Here is an 18,079-nt window from a genome sequence, read left to right as displayed (position 1 = left end):
TGTCAACAAATCACTCCAACCGCCCCCTCGGTAACCGGTAACAAATCCAAAACAGAACACCTAAGGTATGGGGAACCAAACATCTCCCATGTCGAAGGGTAGCCCATTAGGGTGTATCCTGCAGAAATGGAAGTTTTTCAGGTATCACCCCCTAACTGAAAACATTTAATCTTCCTACGTAATATAGCCTGCCTCCAATACCAGCTGAGAGATGGGTAAAGTTGGCCTGTCTATGGGTCTACTAATTACCAGCCAAGGTCCAACAACCCACCAAGAAAAGTACTCTCTTTGAGTCAGGTCCCTGATGGAGAAGAAGAACTCATCCAGGTGTATGTCCCATTTACCACTGTTGATCTGTATAAACACTGGAAAAGTCACAGTAAGGGGCTGATGGAAGATCCAGAGGAGTTCCTGAATCTGATTATGGGAATCTTTCAGACCCATGACCCCACCTGCGCTGACCTGTAGAGCCCCCTCAATGTACTCTTAATGGGGGAAGAAAAGGCCAAGGTCTTTTTAAAAGCCAGAGAGGAAGCAAACAAAGAGAACACAATGTAGTTTGTGTTATTTTCAGACCAGGGAATTAAGTGGTCCCAGATAACGAACCCACCTGGGACCACGGAGACAATGGAAAAGAAACAGAACCAGATACCACTACCTCTTGCCTCGTTAAGGTTGCCCACTGGCTGTTTAAAAACTGAGATACAGAGGAGAAAAAGTCAGAATAAAAAGGCCTGGCCGCAAGCCCATTTACTGCCTATTGCCCTCCAATGTCAACTGGTCGGCAAGGGAATCTGGACTAACAGCCCATGGAGACTCGCAACTCTGTTGCAGGGGATTACTCCGTGGGTACATCACTTGAGAGTAAACAAGCCAAGACAATGGACCCTTCTGACTCCTCTTCTGAAACTTTCTCCAACCTAAAACTCCTTTTCTGAAAAACGGCAAACGATAAGTAACCCTATATGCCTTGCTGAGCAGTAGACATTTGAAAATCTCTTAGCTGACCAGGGAAGGGTCTGTGTGCTGGCCAATACGTCATGTTGCTTTTACTTCAGTGCAAGTGGCCTGACTGAAGAAAGTGCAGACAGGCTACCGGAAACAGCAACTTGCCAAACAGAAGGCAGCCAGCCTCACCCGGCCGAACAAATGTGGAGCCGGGTAAAACAAGGCCTCCCCTGGGTCGCCGGTTTCTACTTTTCCTGGGCCCCTTAATAACCATTGTTCTCTTGCTGACACGTGGGCCATGTATCAAATTGTCTTGCGTCTTTTGTCTCCAAAAGGTTAGAATCTATAAAATGTCCAAGGGTGGTCGCTCAGGAACGCAAACAGGGCTAAGGCCTGGGGAAAATCAAAAATAACTAAAGGCAGCTGTGGGAAGCTCTGCTCCTCTCCCTGGGGTTATGACGACCCCCCAAATCAGCAGAAAACAGTCACAGAAGACAGACCGTCGCCCCTCAGCGTCCCTCGAGAATGAGAAGCCGGCCAAAAGGCAGAGGAGGGAATTGTCACCAGCAAAGTTATTAACAATTTCTGGGAAATAGAATCTGGGTAATACAATAAAGTCTAACCTTTTTTTTTTTGTTTCTTTTCCTCTGTGCTTCGTCTTCTCTCTCTTGCTCATATGGTGCTACGTGCAGAGGTCTTGTACCTGGCACTTCAGACCAGATTCTTAGTTCAAGATGGCTGCACCGGACACCTCAGCTCAGCGGGCCGTGTGCAGAGACGCCGCGCCCACGCTGGGATCTGGAGCATGAGCAACACGTCTGCGCCTCCCGTGCGAACTCCGCCCCCTCCCCGCTGATCCCAATAAAGCAGCCCCGCCCCTGGCCTGTCAGGGAGAGCAGGTGCTCTAGAGCACAAGCACACACCTCTCCACTCTTTGATTAAAGAATAAAGCTTTCCTTTGCTTCTGAACCGAACTCCGCCTCCTATTGACTTGAAGGACACTAGGCAGAAGGGCCCTTGTTGGGGCCCGACTCTAAAGGGTCAGTAACATATGTGGTATAGACATACAATAGAATACTATTAAACCTTAAAAAAAGAAGAAAATTCTGCCAAATGCAACAATAGGGATGAGCATCATGGATATTATGCTAAGTGAAGTAAACCAGTTACAGAAAGAAATACTGCACGATTCCACTTGTATGAGTTATTTAAAATAGTCAAATTCACATAATTAAAGACTGGAATGGTGGTTGCAAGGGGCTGAGGGGAAGGGGAAATGAGTTACCAATCAACAAACATAAAGTTTCAGTTAAGCAAGATGATAAGATCTAGGATCTGCTGTACAACATTGTACCTATAATCAAAAAATAATGTACACTTTAAAATGTTTTAAGACAGTAGATTTCACGTTAAGTGCTATTATTACACACACACACACACACACACACACACACACACACACACGACAGCCACTAGCCCTGGAACACCAAGAGGGGTGCACTGGACTCCCAGTATGTAGGGGGTATTCTAAGGTAAGGTGGCTGTCTTTCATGTCTCTATTCCTTTCATCCAGTAGACTCACCACACTGAGATGTCCCTACTGCTCAGCTGGCAATGGTGATATTTCCCAAACCTATTCATGTAATTTGTCCTGGACCCTCCCCACCCCCCTGCCCCCAAATTCCCCATCTTCTCTACTTCCTGTGCTTTCTCCACATAATGCTGAGCTCTGGATTCAGAATCCTGACAGCTATCCTACACTGGGGTCCCTGGACTTGCTTTGTATGTGACTCTCATGGACCCTGCATAATGCTGTCCTCTTGGATCCTCACTAGCTAAGATTTTCCTGTCTGGCCCTATTCCTTGACACTTGGTCATTCTGATCGAATCCTTGCTTCTCACATGAAGGAGAAATACCATGTTGGCATAACAGAATTTTAAAGCATTCCAAGAAATATCCTGTTACTCAGGAAATCACTGTATAAATCCAGCTTAATATGAGTGAGGTTGTAATATAATTTTCGGCTAAACTTAATTAGAAAACAAGGAAATACAAAATATTAGTGAGACAATATTTTCTCACTCTTAAGTTTGACTATAATTTAAAGGATTGGTAAATTAAAGTGTCCGTAAATGTGTAGGGTATTAAAATACATTAATTTGTGAGACAGAACTAGAAGAAAAATGTTGGAAATAAATTTGGGCTATATTTATAAAAATATACAATCTTCTCCACTTTAACCCAATTTACATTTTGTATTATCTTTCCTTTGAGAAAGCATGCACATGGGCCCTATAATGCATTTCCAAAATGTTGACTTCAGTTCTGTAAATCATATTAACAAATGGGAAACAACTTAGTTTCTAATTAGTAGGAGAACAGTTAAACTCATTATGACACATACTTGCTTTGGGTATAGTTAGATAAGTGAGGTTATCTATATGTGTTATCATGGAAAGATTCACATTCATTTTATTAAGTGGCAAGGGCAAGAAGAAAAACATGTTACTTTTATCCATTAAATTAAAAATAGAACGTATTTCTATACTACATCTCTATATTGTAAATCCTAGAGTCATCTTTTTTTTTTTTTTTTTATGTTTCTCACTGCCTCTTTGATCAGGTCTTTATTCAAAATTAGCTGTCCAAAATGATTTGACCTTTACCGAATAAACAAATTTAAGTTTATGCAGCAGCCTTTTCCCCTGTGGTGGGTTTCTTTTCTGTGGGCTTCTTTTTAGCAGGCTTCTTTTCAGCTGCTGGTTTCTTGGTCACTGCAGCTTTTTTCCCACCAAAGGCTTCTTTGGCTTCTTCAGCTTCTTAACGCAAACAGCCTCCTTTCCCTTCTTTCCCACCACAGGCTTCTTGCCTGGAATCCCCTTCTCAACTGATTTGGCTTCTAGTGCTGCTGCTGCCCTATCCATCCGGATTTTGTGGTTCTTGGCCTGGCGAAGAATGGTGTTCTGGCGCATGGTCTTTGCATATGGGTTTAGCTTCAACGTGATTCTCAGGTTTTCCAGTGGATTCTTCTTCAAGACTCTGTGATGAATCTTCTTGCTTGGTGCTCGGAGGGCTCTTTGGATCTCTGGGCTTTTCAAGATTCTGCTAAGGTCTGTATTGAGCATCTTGTGCATGGGGAGGTTGTAGTTACTCTTGAGGGAGGCAGCTTTACGCCAAGTGCCATACAGCTCCTCTAACTTGCGGAAAAGCAGTTTCAGTCCAAATGCAGAAACGTCCCACATGCCCCCCAGGAGCCAGTTTCAAAATGTTCAGTTTGCTTACATTAAGCAGAGTAATTCCAGGGATGTTTCTGAAGGCCTTGATGATACCATTGTCCTCATTATAAATGATGCAGGGTCCCCTGCACTGGATACGGCGATGGTTTCTCATTTTGCCTTTGCCAGCTCTCATTCGCTGCGAGGCGTAGACCTTTTTGATATCATTCCAAGCCTTAAGTTTCTTCAGGAGCAAAACAGCCTCCTCGGTCTTCTTGTAGCCTTCAACTTTATCTTCAACCACCAAAGGAAGTTCAGGAACTTCCTCTATACGATGACCTTTAGACATGACCGGCGCTGGTAAAGCCGAGGCAGCCAACGCAGAGCAGATGGCATATCGCTTCTGCGTTGTATTCACTCTGCGGTGCCAACGTCGCCAGGTCTTGGTTGGTGCAAACATGCGGCCCCCACGACACATATTTCCAAAAGCACCCTGGCCAGAATGGTGAGTGCCGCCACCTCGAACCCAGGAATTCAAGCCACAGCTCTGCCAGTACCCCAAGACTCAGCACTGGTTTGATGACCTGCTAATTCACTGACAGCATAGGGCTGTCTGTTGTTTTTGCGCAAGTTGGTATGAACAAAGTTCATAATATCTGGTCGAATGGGAGCCTTGAACACAGCAGGCAAAGTGACACTTTTGCCAGATGACTCCCCCTTTTCAGAGTACACTGATATCAGTGGACGAGCACACGCCATGGCGCGGAGAGGACAAGGCCACGCTCCTCTCAACCCGGCGGCTCCCACAGGAAAAGCTAGAGTCATCTTTTAAATTATACACACTAGACTCTCATTTGTGGTAACCTCTCAGTGAGGGCATGAATTTTGGAGAAATACTGTAAAGCAGAGAACTTTAATTTATGTATATTGTTAAAACTCTTTTGCCACAAAAATATATGCATCAGTAGCTTTCTTATTAAGATATTAAAATAGGTCAAACAAAGAAAGTAGCTAATAAGATAGAGTATGTTAATAAGATAGAATGATTGCTGCATGATACAACACACAAAACCTGAATTTTGAATGGCTTAACACAAAGATATTTATTTTTGTGAAGATGAAACCTTATGTACATTGTCCTGGCCACACTACTATCAGGTGACCCATGGATCCAGGCTGTTCCACCTTCTAGTTCCACCATCACAACACAAACTCTCCGGGATGTTGCTGAATGAAAGAGAAAGCATAGAGGTGGCATACTGACTCCCATATTCTTTGGCCTGAAAGTGGCAAACTGCTTTTTCTCATATGTCAGCAGCAAGGGCTAGTCCAATGACATGTGATGGGGACAAAAACTATACATACCATTAAATTATACTTTATTCTCATTTTCATCTTCCTATTTTAAGCCTGCATAAAGTACTTTGGTGATAGAGTCCTTCTTTTTATCACCTGGGACACATTATGGAATAGTGGGAAGATAAATGAATTATTGATAAAAGACAGAAGGTTTACCTCTGGCTGGCAGGAGTGGAAGAGTGTGGGCTGTACACCAGTTCAGATCAGGGGTTTAGTCCCAGTATAGTCACAAACTATTCTGTTAATTCAGGCACATCCCAAGCTCTATGAACCTCAGTTTCTTCATCTCTGAAGTTGGTCTAATAATATGTCAAAAGTCTGTTGGAATGCATGTAATGTATGTAAAACGCCTGGCACAGTGCTTGATATATCTTAAATCTTTATGAATGGGAATTATTACTCTGGTTATTTTGACCACAAACGGAACCAACTTTACCTATTTTTTTAATTAAAAAATTAGTCAAAGATGTATCAGAGTACATGAATCGCTGTAGGACATGAAATATTGAATCAGATAAAAATTGTTACTTGGCAAGTAAAAATCAAATAAAAATTTCCCCTCAAATAGTCTATTATATAATTTAGGTGTGGAGGTGTCATCCCAACTGGATGAAACTCAGTGATCCTAGAATTTGTGTCAAGGACTAACTCCTTCCCTGCATGCCATGCAAACCACCGTTTTCATTCATTTCACCCTTACCAAAAATCTAGCCCCGGATTAGATTTGCCAACATACATTCAAGATAACCTGATTAAAATGTTCTATGAATGTAGTGGACTCTGGCCCTCCAAGCCCTACATATACAGTGCCAGCCCAGTGTGTTCTGCACATATCATCTCAAGGGACTATCATACTTATTTCTCAAACACTCCTTGGAGATAATGTGCATAAAACATTTAGGTTGCAATGTGTTCAACTGTGCTGGGACAAAAGCACAGGACACCTTCCATTTTTGCCTTTCTTCATGATCTCAAAGTAACGGCTAGAAATTCTCCCTCCAGGTTTTTATCTCTGAACGCTGAGTTATACTATCTGAGAATGTGGCTCCCGCTCACCTCTCTCATAGCTGTATCTTCTCCACCACCCAGCTTAACAACAAATCACCTCATACAACTCAATAGCAAATGAACAAACACTCCAATTAAAAAATGGGCAGAGGACCTGAATAGGCCTGAAGACATACACATGGCCAACAGGTACATGAAAAGGTGCTGAACATCACTAATTATCAGGGAAATACAAATCACAATCAGGTATCACCTCACACCTGTTAGAATGGCTAACATCAAAAAGACAAGGCATAAAAGTGTTGGCAAAGGTGTGGAGAAAAAGGAACGCTTGTGTACTGTTGGTGGAAATATACTTTGGTGCAGCCACTATGGAAAACAGTATGAAGATTCCTGAGAAAAAAATAACAATAGAACTAACATATGATCCAGCAATTCAACTTCTGGGCACATATGTAAAGAAATGGAATCACTATCTTGAAGAGATGTCTGCATTCCCTTGTTCATCACATCATTATTCACAACAGGCAAATATGGAAGTGACCTAAGTGTCTGTCTGCAGATGAATGGATAAAGATGTGATGTATGTGTGTGTGTGTGTCTGTGTGTGTGTGTCTGTGTGTACAGACACATAGATGAGTACATACCTACATGTGCACAATTCTTGGCTTTTGTGTCTCTGATATTCTTACTCTGCTACTCTTCCTGTGGAAATAAGTCTCCAGTTTTATAAAAGAAGTTGAAAGAACTTGCACTGAGGGACTTCCCTTGTGGTCCAGTGGTTAAGACTCTGCGCTCCCAATGCAGGGGGCCTGGGTTCGATCCCTGGTCAGGGAACTAGATCCCGTGTGCTGCAGCTAAGAGAGTCCACATGCCACAACTAAGACCTGGTGCAGCCAAATAAATAAATACTAAAAAAAAAAGAACTTGCATTGAGTGTTATTTTAAAGTCAGCTTTTTAGGATTACATTTGTGCTTTTCATGAAGGAGTCTTTCACTATACACATAGCAACTTATATTTCCTTTTGTCATGGAGACTTATGATTTAAGTTAAAGCAGTCCCTGAGCCTGTCTGTGTTTTTGTTTGGATTAAGAGTTGGAGGTTTACGCAGAAAAGAAGACTTTTCTCTTCTTTGACAGGAGCGTTCATCAATTTATCTTGAGTGTCCTGTAGAGCAAATCCATTATAAATATAATGCTAATGCTGGCATTTAGGCAGAAGTGATGATGTTCCAGGCAGAGTTCTAATGTTTATAGCTCAAGGAGGGGTGGATTTTAAAATCTTAATAAAATTACTGTGACATTATCATGATTGACTTTTGTAGCCATTATCTTGTCTAAATATTATCTTCTACCATGGATGTGTACGGTAAAAAACAAGTAAATTCATTATGTTACTGGATTCTCATATAGATTTATAAAGAATTTTAGGTAGGCAGGTGCAAGAATGGGAAACAGAGAGGATGACACTGGGAGGGTTGAGTAGGCCAGATGTGTGAGGAAAGTGTCAAAATGCTCATGTGAGCAGACTGTCTGATTAGATAATGACAGAACCGGAAGTGGGCATTTGATTGTTACTGAGATATGTGTTGTGATCTTCTGATTTCCTCCTGAATAATGAACACTTATACTTCTCAACCCTCTCTAAGAAATTCTCTGAAACAAGACGTTGCTTTGCAACATGTGGCTAAGAGACATAGCTGATTTTAGCCTGTCATTAACATGGTTCTGGGGCAGAAAAGCTGACACCTGAAGATGACACCTGAAGATTTTAGACATGATCAGTCTAAAAATACAGAATTCCTCAAAGGTTTCCCTCCATGGAAGTCATTTGGGTAATCTGAAGTTTTAATTTTATATCTGTGCTTTTATTACAGTACAAATACGCCAGTGTAGCCACATTATAAGCACGGGCATGCCATGCTCACACACAGAGGTATTCATACACATACACACACACATCAGCTTCTTTTTTATGTCATACATATTAGGGATATATAGATATAGATGCTTGATTAATTACAAATTCAAAATCATGTTCATTCATTAACAAAATCAGTTTTAAAGAACGTCAATTTGGGAGAAATCATTTGTTATTTGGGAAGTTATAAAATGCAAAACACCACAATGGAAAGAAATCACTGTGAATGTCAAAACCCCTTCCAAACTGCTGAGGACTTAAGTTGTCTTGGTATAAACTCACTGAAATTAGCATTCTTCACTCTTAAGAGAAATATGTAATTTTCTTCATCTCTTTGAAAAGAAATTATATGTATTTATAGCTCTATAAACTTATAAGCATCATCAGATAAAAATGAATAAACAATCATGGCAAATCAATTTTCCTTGAAATGCTGTTTGATCTGTACAAAGCAGACTACTTCAGATTTATAAATCGTGTCTTTCTGCTAACTGAGATTCAGCGTTCTGTCAATATTTAAAATTTTATAACTAATAGCCTTTTTTCTTCTAATTTTACTTCATCTGTTAAACATGAAAACTGAAATATTGATTTAAACAGGAAATGAACTTTTACTTAGGGCATCATGATTAATTCAATGTACATGTGCCTGTCTTGAGATTAACAACAACAACAAAACAATAGATTTGAGATGAAAAAACAATAAAACGCTTGAATATTATTTATGGACACAATGTAGAAAATAACTTATCTATTCTTAATGAATTTGTCAAAATTCCTACAGTTTTACATGCTGAGGGAGAAGATAGATTATAAGTGAAAATATCAAATGTTAATACTATAAACTCTATTTCACTCAGCTTCAGAAATCAGATCCTCAGATCAATACTTTTGTTGAGACCTGGAAGTTACACATATATCTAATACTTGGTATTTGACATTTTCCATCCCTTCATTTATATGCCCCACATACCCGGCTTGCCAAAGAAACCCAGGGCAGCTACTCACCTGTCTGCCCACTCTCCTTCTGAGAGTGTATTCTTGCTTAAATAAATCCTCACTTTACTTTCTTGACCTCCCTGTCTCGTTTCTGAATTCTTTCTGTGATGGCACAAGAACCTTACATTCACCAGGAGCATTTGTGCCTAGACAACTCAGGGGACAGACAAAGAACACAACTTAATATGATTTTCCAACCTTTCCTCTCATGGCCTCCTCCTTCCTACCTGCAGCCTCTCACCTGACCCTCCATCCCCAAACAGTCCCAAACAACCTTCCCTCTCTCCAGGTTTATTGTGATGGCTAATTTCCTAAAATACATGTTTCTACTCTTTATAGTTTTTCCAGGATTGATATTGGCTAAGAGAGTCAGCAGAACACTTTGCTGAAAAACTATCACTACACAACAAAACTTATGTTTACTAACATTTGCTAAAGTCCTTGGTATTGCATAAAATTATTAGTTAAAAAAAAAAATTATTAGTTAAACTTAGCATCTGTATTTCATGGATTTCCAAAAGAACCATGGATTTCACATACTCTGGCAACGGAACATGTTTAAAAGACTTAAGTGTCTTTTAAACATGTCTGCTTGGTGCAACTTAAGGAAATTAACGGTAAGCTGAGAGTTCCTTCTCTACCGTACACATAATACTCAGCATTAAGTCTGTTTGTTGTTTGAATCCGGGGACTGACACTGAATTCTAGCAACTGTTGAATCTATTACTTAATGTAAGATGAAAACAGAATTAATAATGCTGGAAAAAAGGCACTTGAGAAAATAAATCTGCTAACCAAACTTTTATGACTTCATAATCATCTATCTGCCCTGTTTTGCTGGGCAAATTCTCCACTAGTAGTGTTAAAAGGAAAAATCCCTACCTGTAGCAGCATTTGTCTAGGTGGTATAAAACTGAACACTGTGGTTCATCAAAAATGTTCTAACCAGCTGAAGCTGAAAAAATACCATTATCTTTTAATGACTCTTACTGGACCTAACTGAAGGGGCTTTTCTGTTCAACAAATAGCAGGATTTATTTTTTACCCAAAATACATACAGACCTATGGACAATTCAAGTCCTCTCTAAAGTGTTAGTTTTCAATCCTTAATTAGCATAATCACTAAGTAACCCCCTTTCTAGCTAAAAACCTCCAAATCACCTCCACCACCACCACCAGTACTTTGTTAATTTACTTACTGGTAAGTATTATAGCTGTCATATCTCATATCTCTGAGAGTCTTGGTTTATGTTTCACAAAGGTTTAGGTTTTAAAATCTTGCTTCTCAAAGTGTGGTCCACGGACCATAAGCATTGATCTCACCTGGGAACATGTTAGAATCCTCAGACACTTCCCCCAAGAACTACTGAATCAGAACTTGCACAATAACAACATCCCCAGGGGATTTTTATGCAGAATTAAGTTAGAGAGGGGCAGGTCGAGGGCAGGATTTATCAGGGGTGAATCCGTGGACAAGTAACATCAAAAGCACCTGAAGAGTACTGGCACAAAAACAGAAATATAGATCAATGGAACAGGATAGAAAGCTCAGAGATAAACCCATGCACATATGGTCACTCTTTGACAAAGAAGGCAAGAATATACAGTGAAGAAAAGACAGTCTCTTCAATAAGTGGTGCTGGGAAAACTGGACAGCTACATGTAAAAGAATGAAATTAGAACACTCCCTAACACCATACACAAAAATAAACTCAAAATGGATTAAAGACCTAAATGCAAGGCCAGACACTATAAAACTCTTAGAGGAAAACACGGGCAGAACACTCTATGCCATACATCACAGAAAGATCCTTTTTGACCCACCTCCTAGAGAAATGGAAATAAAAACAAAAATAAACAAATGGGACCTAATGAAACTTCAAAGCTTTTGCACAGCAAAGGAAACCATAAACAACATGAAAAGACAACCCTCAGAATGGGAGAAAATATTTGCAAATGAAGCAACTGACAAAGGATTAATCTCCAAAATTTACAAGCGGCTCATGCAACTCAATATCAAAAAAACAAACAACCCAATACAAAAATGGGCTGAAGACCTACATAGACATTTCTCCAAAGAAGATATACAGACTGCCAACAAACACATGAAAGGATGCTCAACATCACTAATTATTAGAGAAATGCAAATCAAAACCACAATGAGGTATCACCTCACACCAGTCAGAATGGCCATCATCAAAAAATCTACAAACAATAAATGCTAGAGAGGGTGTGGAGAAAAGGAAACCCTCTTGCACTGTTGGCAGGAATGTAAATAGATACAGCCACTATGGAGGACAGTATAGAGGTTCCTTAAAAAACTAAAAATAGAACTACCATATGACCCAGCAATCCCACTATTGGGCATGTACCCTGAGAAAACCATAATTCAGAAAGAGACATGGACCACAACGTTTATTGCAGCACTATTTACAATAGCCAGGACATGGAAGTAACCTAAGTGTCCATCCACAGATGAATGGATAAAGAAGATGTGGCACATATATACAATGCAATATTACTCGGCCATAAAAAGAAATGAAATTGAGTGATTTGTAGTGATGGTGGATGGACCTAGAGTCTGTCATACAGAGTGAAGTAAGTCAGAAAGAGAAAAACAAATACCATATGCTAACACATATATATGGAATCTAAAAAAAAAAAAAAGGTTCTGATGAACCTAGGGGCAGGACAGGAATAGAGACGCAGACATAGAAAATGGACTTGACGACACGGGGAGGGGAAGGGTAAGCGGGGACGAAGTGAGAGAGTGGCATGGACATATATACACTACCAAATGTAAAACAGACAGCTAGTGGGAAGCAGCCGCATAGCACAGGGAGATCAACTCGGTGCTTTGTGACCACCTAGAGGGGTGCCATGGGGGTGTGAGAGGGAGAAGCAAGAGGGAGGAGATATGGAGATATATTTATACATATAGCTGATTCACTTTATTATAAAGCAGAAACTAACACACGATTGTAAAGCAATTATACTCCAATAAAGATGTTAAAAAAGAAAAAAAAGAAGCACCTAGAGAGCTTGTTTTAAATGCAGGGTCCTGGGACCCATGTCAGATTTATCTGATCAGAATCCTGTCAGGTAAAACCTTGGGAATCTGAACTTTAAACAAGCAGCCCAGGTGATTATTATGTACATTGAAATGTGAGAACTACTGCCTTAGAAACTGCAGTCATCAAGTAGTTTTTTTTTTAAATCAAGAGAAGCATTGGAGACTTTTTTTGCCTCATAATTTTATGAAATTTAAATGAGAATTCAGTGCCTGGTTTTAAATTTAAATTACTCTGTGGAGAGGATCACTTCCTTATATATTTGCCTAACTGTAACTTTACAGTGATATAGGTACCTCTGAAATTCTGTCATGTGTCTTGCATCATTCATAGCTTGCCTTTTACTATGATTAATTTTATATATTGGACATTTTCTGGTATACACTATTGGTACATCTTACAAGTCAAATAGGAAAGCATTAGAAATATCAAGTTAAAACAAAAGGAGAGAATCTGATGTTAGTTTTCAAGTGTCAGGATATACAAAAATATTGCAGTTGTGCAGGTGTGGGTGTGCGTGCACATGTGTGTGTTAAGAAGGGTGAAAAAATCTTTAACCTTATTACTGGCTTGGTTTTTGATTCAATTTTTCTACATTCAGAAGTCATCATATTACTTATTCTAAATGTTTGCTAGTACAGCTATTAAATAATATACAATATAAACTGGTGATATGAGTAATTCAACATTTAAGCGTCTTGGTATAGCATAACATCATGTATATATATGTTACTGCTTCTCCTTCCCCGTTTTCTTTTCTTTTTTCTTTTTCTTTGAATACTGGCTTGAGGAATAGTGAAATGACTATGAGAAACTTGGCTGGAAAAAGCAACTTTCTCCACTTACCCTTAGATCTTTCTTCTGGCAGGAGTGAACAAGGCGAGGAGTGATTGTCTGAGGCACAGAGGTGGCTTTGGCATTCTAAGCACAGGGGGAGCTTGTCTTTTGGAATCCTGGGTCAGGTAGATTATGGGTTTTCCCAGAACGTCCTCTTGAGGCTGGCTCGTTTTTTCTTAACTTTCTCTGATAAGGCTATTTTACGATATATCTTTTATTTTTACTTCTTTTTTTTTTTTTAAAGAAGCTGATATGGCTTTTTAAACAAATAATTAATTAATTAATTTTGGGCTGCATAGGGTCTTCATTGCTGCGAGTGGGGCCTACTCTTCGTCACGGTGCGCGGGCTTCTCATTGCGGTGACTTTACTTGTTGCGGATCACGGGCTCTAGGCACACGGGCTTCAGTAGTTGTGGCACGTGGGCTCAGTAGCTGTGGTTCACAGGCTCTGGAGTGCAGGCTCAGTAGTTGTGGTGCCCGGGCTTAGCTGCTGCGCGGCATGTGGGATCTTCCCAGACCAGGGCTCGAACCTATGTCCCCTGCATTGGCAGGCGGATTCTTAACCACTGCGCCACCAGGGAAGTCCTGATGTCTATTTTTAAAAAAATTTCTAGGTCCCGTTCTCCACCAATTGAATCAGACTTCCCAGAAGAGGGGCCTGGGAATCTGTGCTTTCTCTTCTTCTAACATAAGTTTTGAGTGGTAGAATGAGAAGACTTAGACTCCTTAAACTGTAATTTATTCTGACTATAATTAATTTTCATGAATGGTGGAAAAAAAGGGAAGAATTTTTTTGTGGTTGTGTGGATTTCTGTGAAGCAGAATTCTAAATAATTCTTTTTAAAATTTTTTTAACATCTTTATTGGAGTATAATTGCTTTACAATGGTGTGTTAGTTTCTGCTTTATAACAAAGTGAATCAGTTATACATATACATATGTTCCCATATCTCTTCCCTCTTGCGTCTAATCTTGTTTCGTTTATTTTGGTGTCATTTTGGTGGAATCCTCAACGTTTTTAACTTTACTATAACAATTAACTAAACCTGGCCAATTAGTTAACCACATGAACCACTGTAAATATTTGTATTTTATAAATTCTTAATTATCAGAGGGAATTCACTATAATTTGCACTGAATAAATTTACTATAAATTTGCATATTTGTTTTAATTTATTCAAAATGGTTAATTTATATTATTCACATTTTTATTCAAATATATCTCTTTATGTGTTACTAGGTTCATGTGCATGGTAATTGAATAAATATGCACTCGACAGCATTAATATTTAAATTTCTTCCATCTAATTTGTGAGGTCAATGTTTATAGATTTTTTTAAAGAGTCTGAATTCAGGATATAGAAGCAAAGTTTTTAAAACTTAGATTGCTTTTAATTCTAACATCTTTTAAACTACAGAAATCTATTGACAGTAAAGCAATAAAAAGTAGTGCTATAACAGTTAAGGAATGTCAGGGCAAAAGAAAATAATGCAGATTTATATTAATGAAATGGATTTATATATTAACCTTTACTGCTATACTGTTAGTTTACATTACACTTTTGTTTGCCTCTGTCTGTGTGATCCTTTTAGGTGTAAAGAAGGCTCAGCAGGTAAAAATTGGGGCAATTTTGACAACATGGGTTGTGAAAGTTATCTGAAATCATTACAATGCTTGGGCCAATCTTGCTAAGATTGAAATAAATGTATTTTAATTTCCGAAAGTGAAGTGTACTCAAGCCAATATTTTTAAGAAAGTATAAAAATTATATATAGGGCTTCCCTGGTGGTGCAGTGGTTGAGAGTCTGCCTGCCGATGCAGGGGACGTGGATTCGTGCCCTGGTCTGGGAGGATCCCACATGCTGCGGAGCGGCTGGGCCCGTGAGCCATGGCCGCTGAGCCTGCGCGTCCGGAGCCTGTGCTCCGCAACGGGAGAGGTCACAGCAGTGAGGCCCGCGTACCGCAAAAAAAAAAAAAAAAATTATATATATTATGTTTGATTTCCTTATTGGTTGTTCCGTGAGAAAAGTTGTGAAAGAAGATGCCATTTGGTCTCACTGTATTTGTTTTATCAATGGTCATGTTATGCTTAACTTGGGCATTCAAAGCCTTGTTTTCTCACTCAGCTTTAATAATCAGTACAACACTAATTGATGAGCTGACCTTTAATACTATACCACATTGCTGGGGAGGAGGAAATTTCCCCCTCTACCCCTCTTGAGTCCTTGTGACTGGACTAACTAACAATAAAATTAACACAAGACAGATTAACAGGAGAAAAAAGAAACAAATTTTCATTTGTGCACACTGAGGTCTCATAGAAACAGGACCTAAGAAGTGGCCAAAGTAGGCAACTTTTATACTTTTTAGACAAAGCAATGATACAGTGAGGAATTTACAGGACAAAGAAACCCAAAGGACAAAGAAACTTAGGCTTTGGGTGCTTAATTAGTGAAGGATCTAAATAGAGTTTGGGCTTTGAGTAGTCAAAGAAGTAACAAGGTTTGTTTATACAGGATTCTTGGCCTGAATTCCCTGTCTCTGGTGATAAGGGTGTCCTTCTACCTCCAAATGCAGGGAGAGCACCTTTCACCTGATAGAGTCATCTCCTGCTTTCAGGGAGACAAAGAGGAGGGTCAAAGTGTCCCTCTCACATTGGCCATTTCTTAAGTAACTTTAATTCAAAATGATTAATATGCCACTGAGGCAACATGTGGGGCAGCCTGCCTTCCACCCCTATAATACCATACCATACCATACCATACCATACCATACCATATCATACCAGGCAATTCTAGGCATCTTATGTTAACTTATTTGTAGATATCAAATATTATTATTCCCAAACACTAGTAAACAGTTCTTCTAGAAATCTAACTTTTTAGTCCCTTGCATCTTCTTGATTAAACAGTTGCTTTGTCATGTAGATTTTGCCTGAATTGTCTCAAAAGATTTTCTTTACTTTTTATTTTGAATAATTTATGATATCACTTATTAAACTAGAGGTGAACTTCAAAGCAACGCTGTAGGTATCTGTGAGCACAAGTAACAAAAAAATTGACTCAGTTTAATGAACAGCAAAATTGAGTCTACTTTCAAAATTTGGAATGCAATATAAGAATTCTGTCTCACAGACTGTAACTTTTTTTTTTCTTTACATAATGTTCTGGAATGTGTTTGACTAGATCCAAAGTCCAAAGTTATTGAAACTATAGACAGTAAAGTTACAGGCAGAGGTATGTTTCTTTTTATGGCATATGTGCCAAGTCAAAACCAAAATGGAGTATAAAAACATTTATAATGTAATTTTGGCAGGAAAGGAAACCTTAGAAGTATTTATCTAAAATAATTACAAACTCAGTTTAAAGTACAGGTTAAGAAGTGCATCTACTATGGTCTCAAGATTTATTGATTATTCTTTCTCATATAGTCTCTTCCATTTACAGTGATAATACTGAATATCTCAGTTCTTCTCTCAACCCTCCCTGAGACAAAAGAAACATAAAGTTGCTGAAACACTGAGTGAAGGAGTCATGATCTAACAGAAGTCAGAAAGAACATGATCCAACACAGAGGAGTCATTATTCTGCAAAATAACCCCCAGAGAATAAGTCAGAGCCATTAGTTTAAAGGATTGAGGATTTATTCCATATACCTTTGTGAAGACTGTCCCCCAGATCAAAGGCAAGGGTGGGACTTACAAAGGCAAAAGCCACAGGAGGATTTCTCAAGGAAAAGGCATTGGTCAATTTATACAAATCCTTGATTTGGCAACTGGCATAGATTGCTGAGCCCGAAATCCATATGATGAATTAAAATAGAGTAGTCACAAGTTCACTAAAAAGGCTGGCTAAAGAGTCTCTTTTTTTTTCTGGGATCCTGACTATTTTTTTACGGCACCTCCAGGCTCTGGATCATGTAACAGGAAAAGTCCTATGCACCTACTCAAGGCTCAGTGAAACTTTCCAGAACTCCAACAATAATACCCACCTTTTAGACAGCAGAAAAATAGGAAGGGCAGTGAAAAGAGTGTGCCTTCTCTCTAGAAACACAACACAGCCCTTCTGCTTGTAGCCCATGGGCTAAATCTTAATCAGATGACTGAACCTATGCTCACATGCCTAAATAAAGTCAAAGTTTTGTCAGTGAGGAGGAAAGGTAAAATGATTAGTGGGGTATCTGGTCATGTAGGCATAATGAGACCTTCTGATATTTAAATATTTCTTAATAAAATAACAGTAATGTTACAATATCACATTTTTCTCAAAGCTCTCATTATTATTTTTGAAGAGAATTCCAGGCACAAATAAAATATAAGAACGTACATTTAAAATCATAATTAGAATGGAAGTCCTGCATAGTACCTCTATAGTTAACTTTCTTATGTAATCTAAAATGTAATAACATGACATTGTCTCATTAATAACCCCAGGTCTGGTCTCTAGGTTTAACCAGCAGGGTTACGCTGGGAGACAAGAAAAGGTTAAAAAAAAAATTCCCCACAAACTGACTGGATTGCTTCTGGTGCTTTTAAAAAATATTCATGTTCTTCTCTTTTTAGGCACATGGTAATATTGCATTTCCTCACCAATGCTCAAGTTATGTGTGAACATAAAATTTATTTGGCCAAAAACATGTGAGAAGTGCTGTACATTATTTTCCACGTTTAAGTGCCACTGGGCAATTTTTCAGATTCCTTTCCCCAGCTGTAATGAGTTTT

The 18,079-nt window shown here is 39.1% G+C and overlaps 1 protein-coding gene across 1 annotated transcript; it reads right to left on the bottom strand.

The window, feature by feature from the left end:
• Positions 1-3,634: 3,634 nt before the first annotated feature.
• Positions 3,635-4,963, bottom strand: LOC309839876 (large ribosomal subunit protein uL4-like; the record flags this gene model as incomplete). The annotated part of the gene is given in 4 exon segments (XM_082681851.1): positions 3,635-3,741; positions 3,744-4,155; positions 4,157-4,701; positions 4,704-4,963. Coding segments are annotated over 4 exon segments (1,284 nt in total). The 5' UTR covers positions 4,924-4,963.
• Positions 4,964-18,079: the final 13,116 nt, after the last annotated feature.

The sequence above is a fragment of the Grampus griseus genome (assembly GCF_964374135.1).
Source record: "Grampus griseus genome assembly, chromosome: X".
Lineage (NCBI taxonomy): Eukaryota > Metazoa > Chordata > Mammalia > Artiodactyla > Delphinidae > Grampus > Grampus griseus.
Note: the sequence above shows the minus strand (reverse complement) of the source record. Positions and strands in the feature narration are given on the sequence as shown.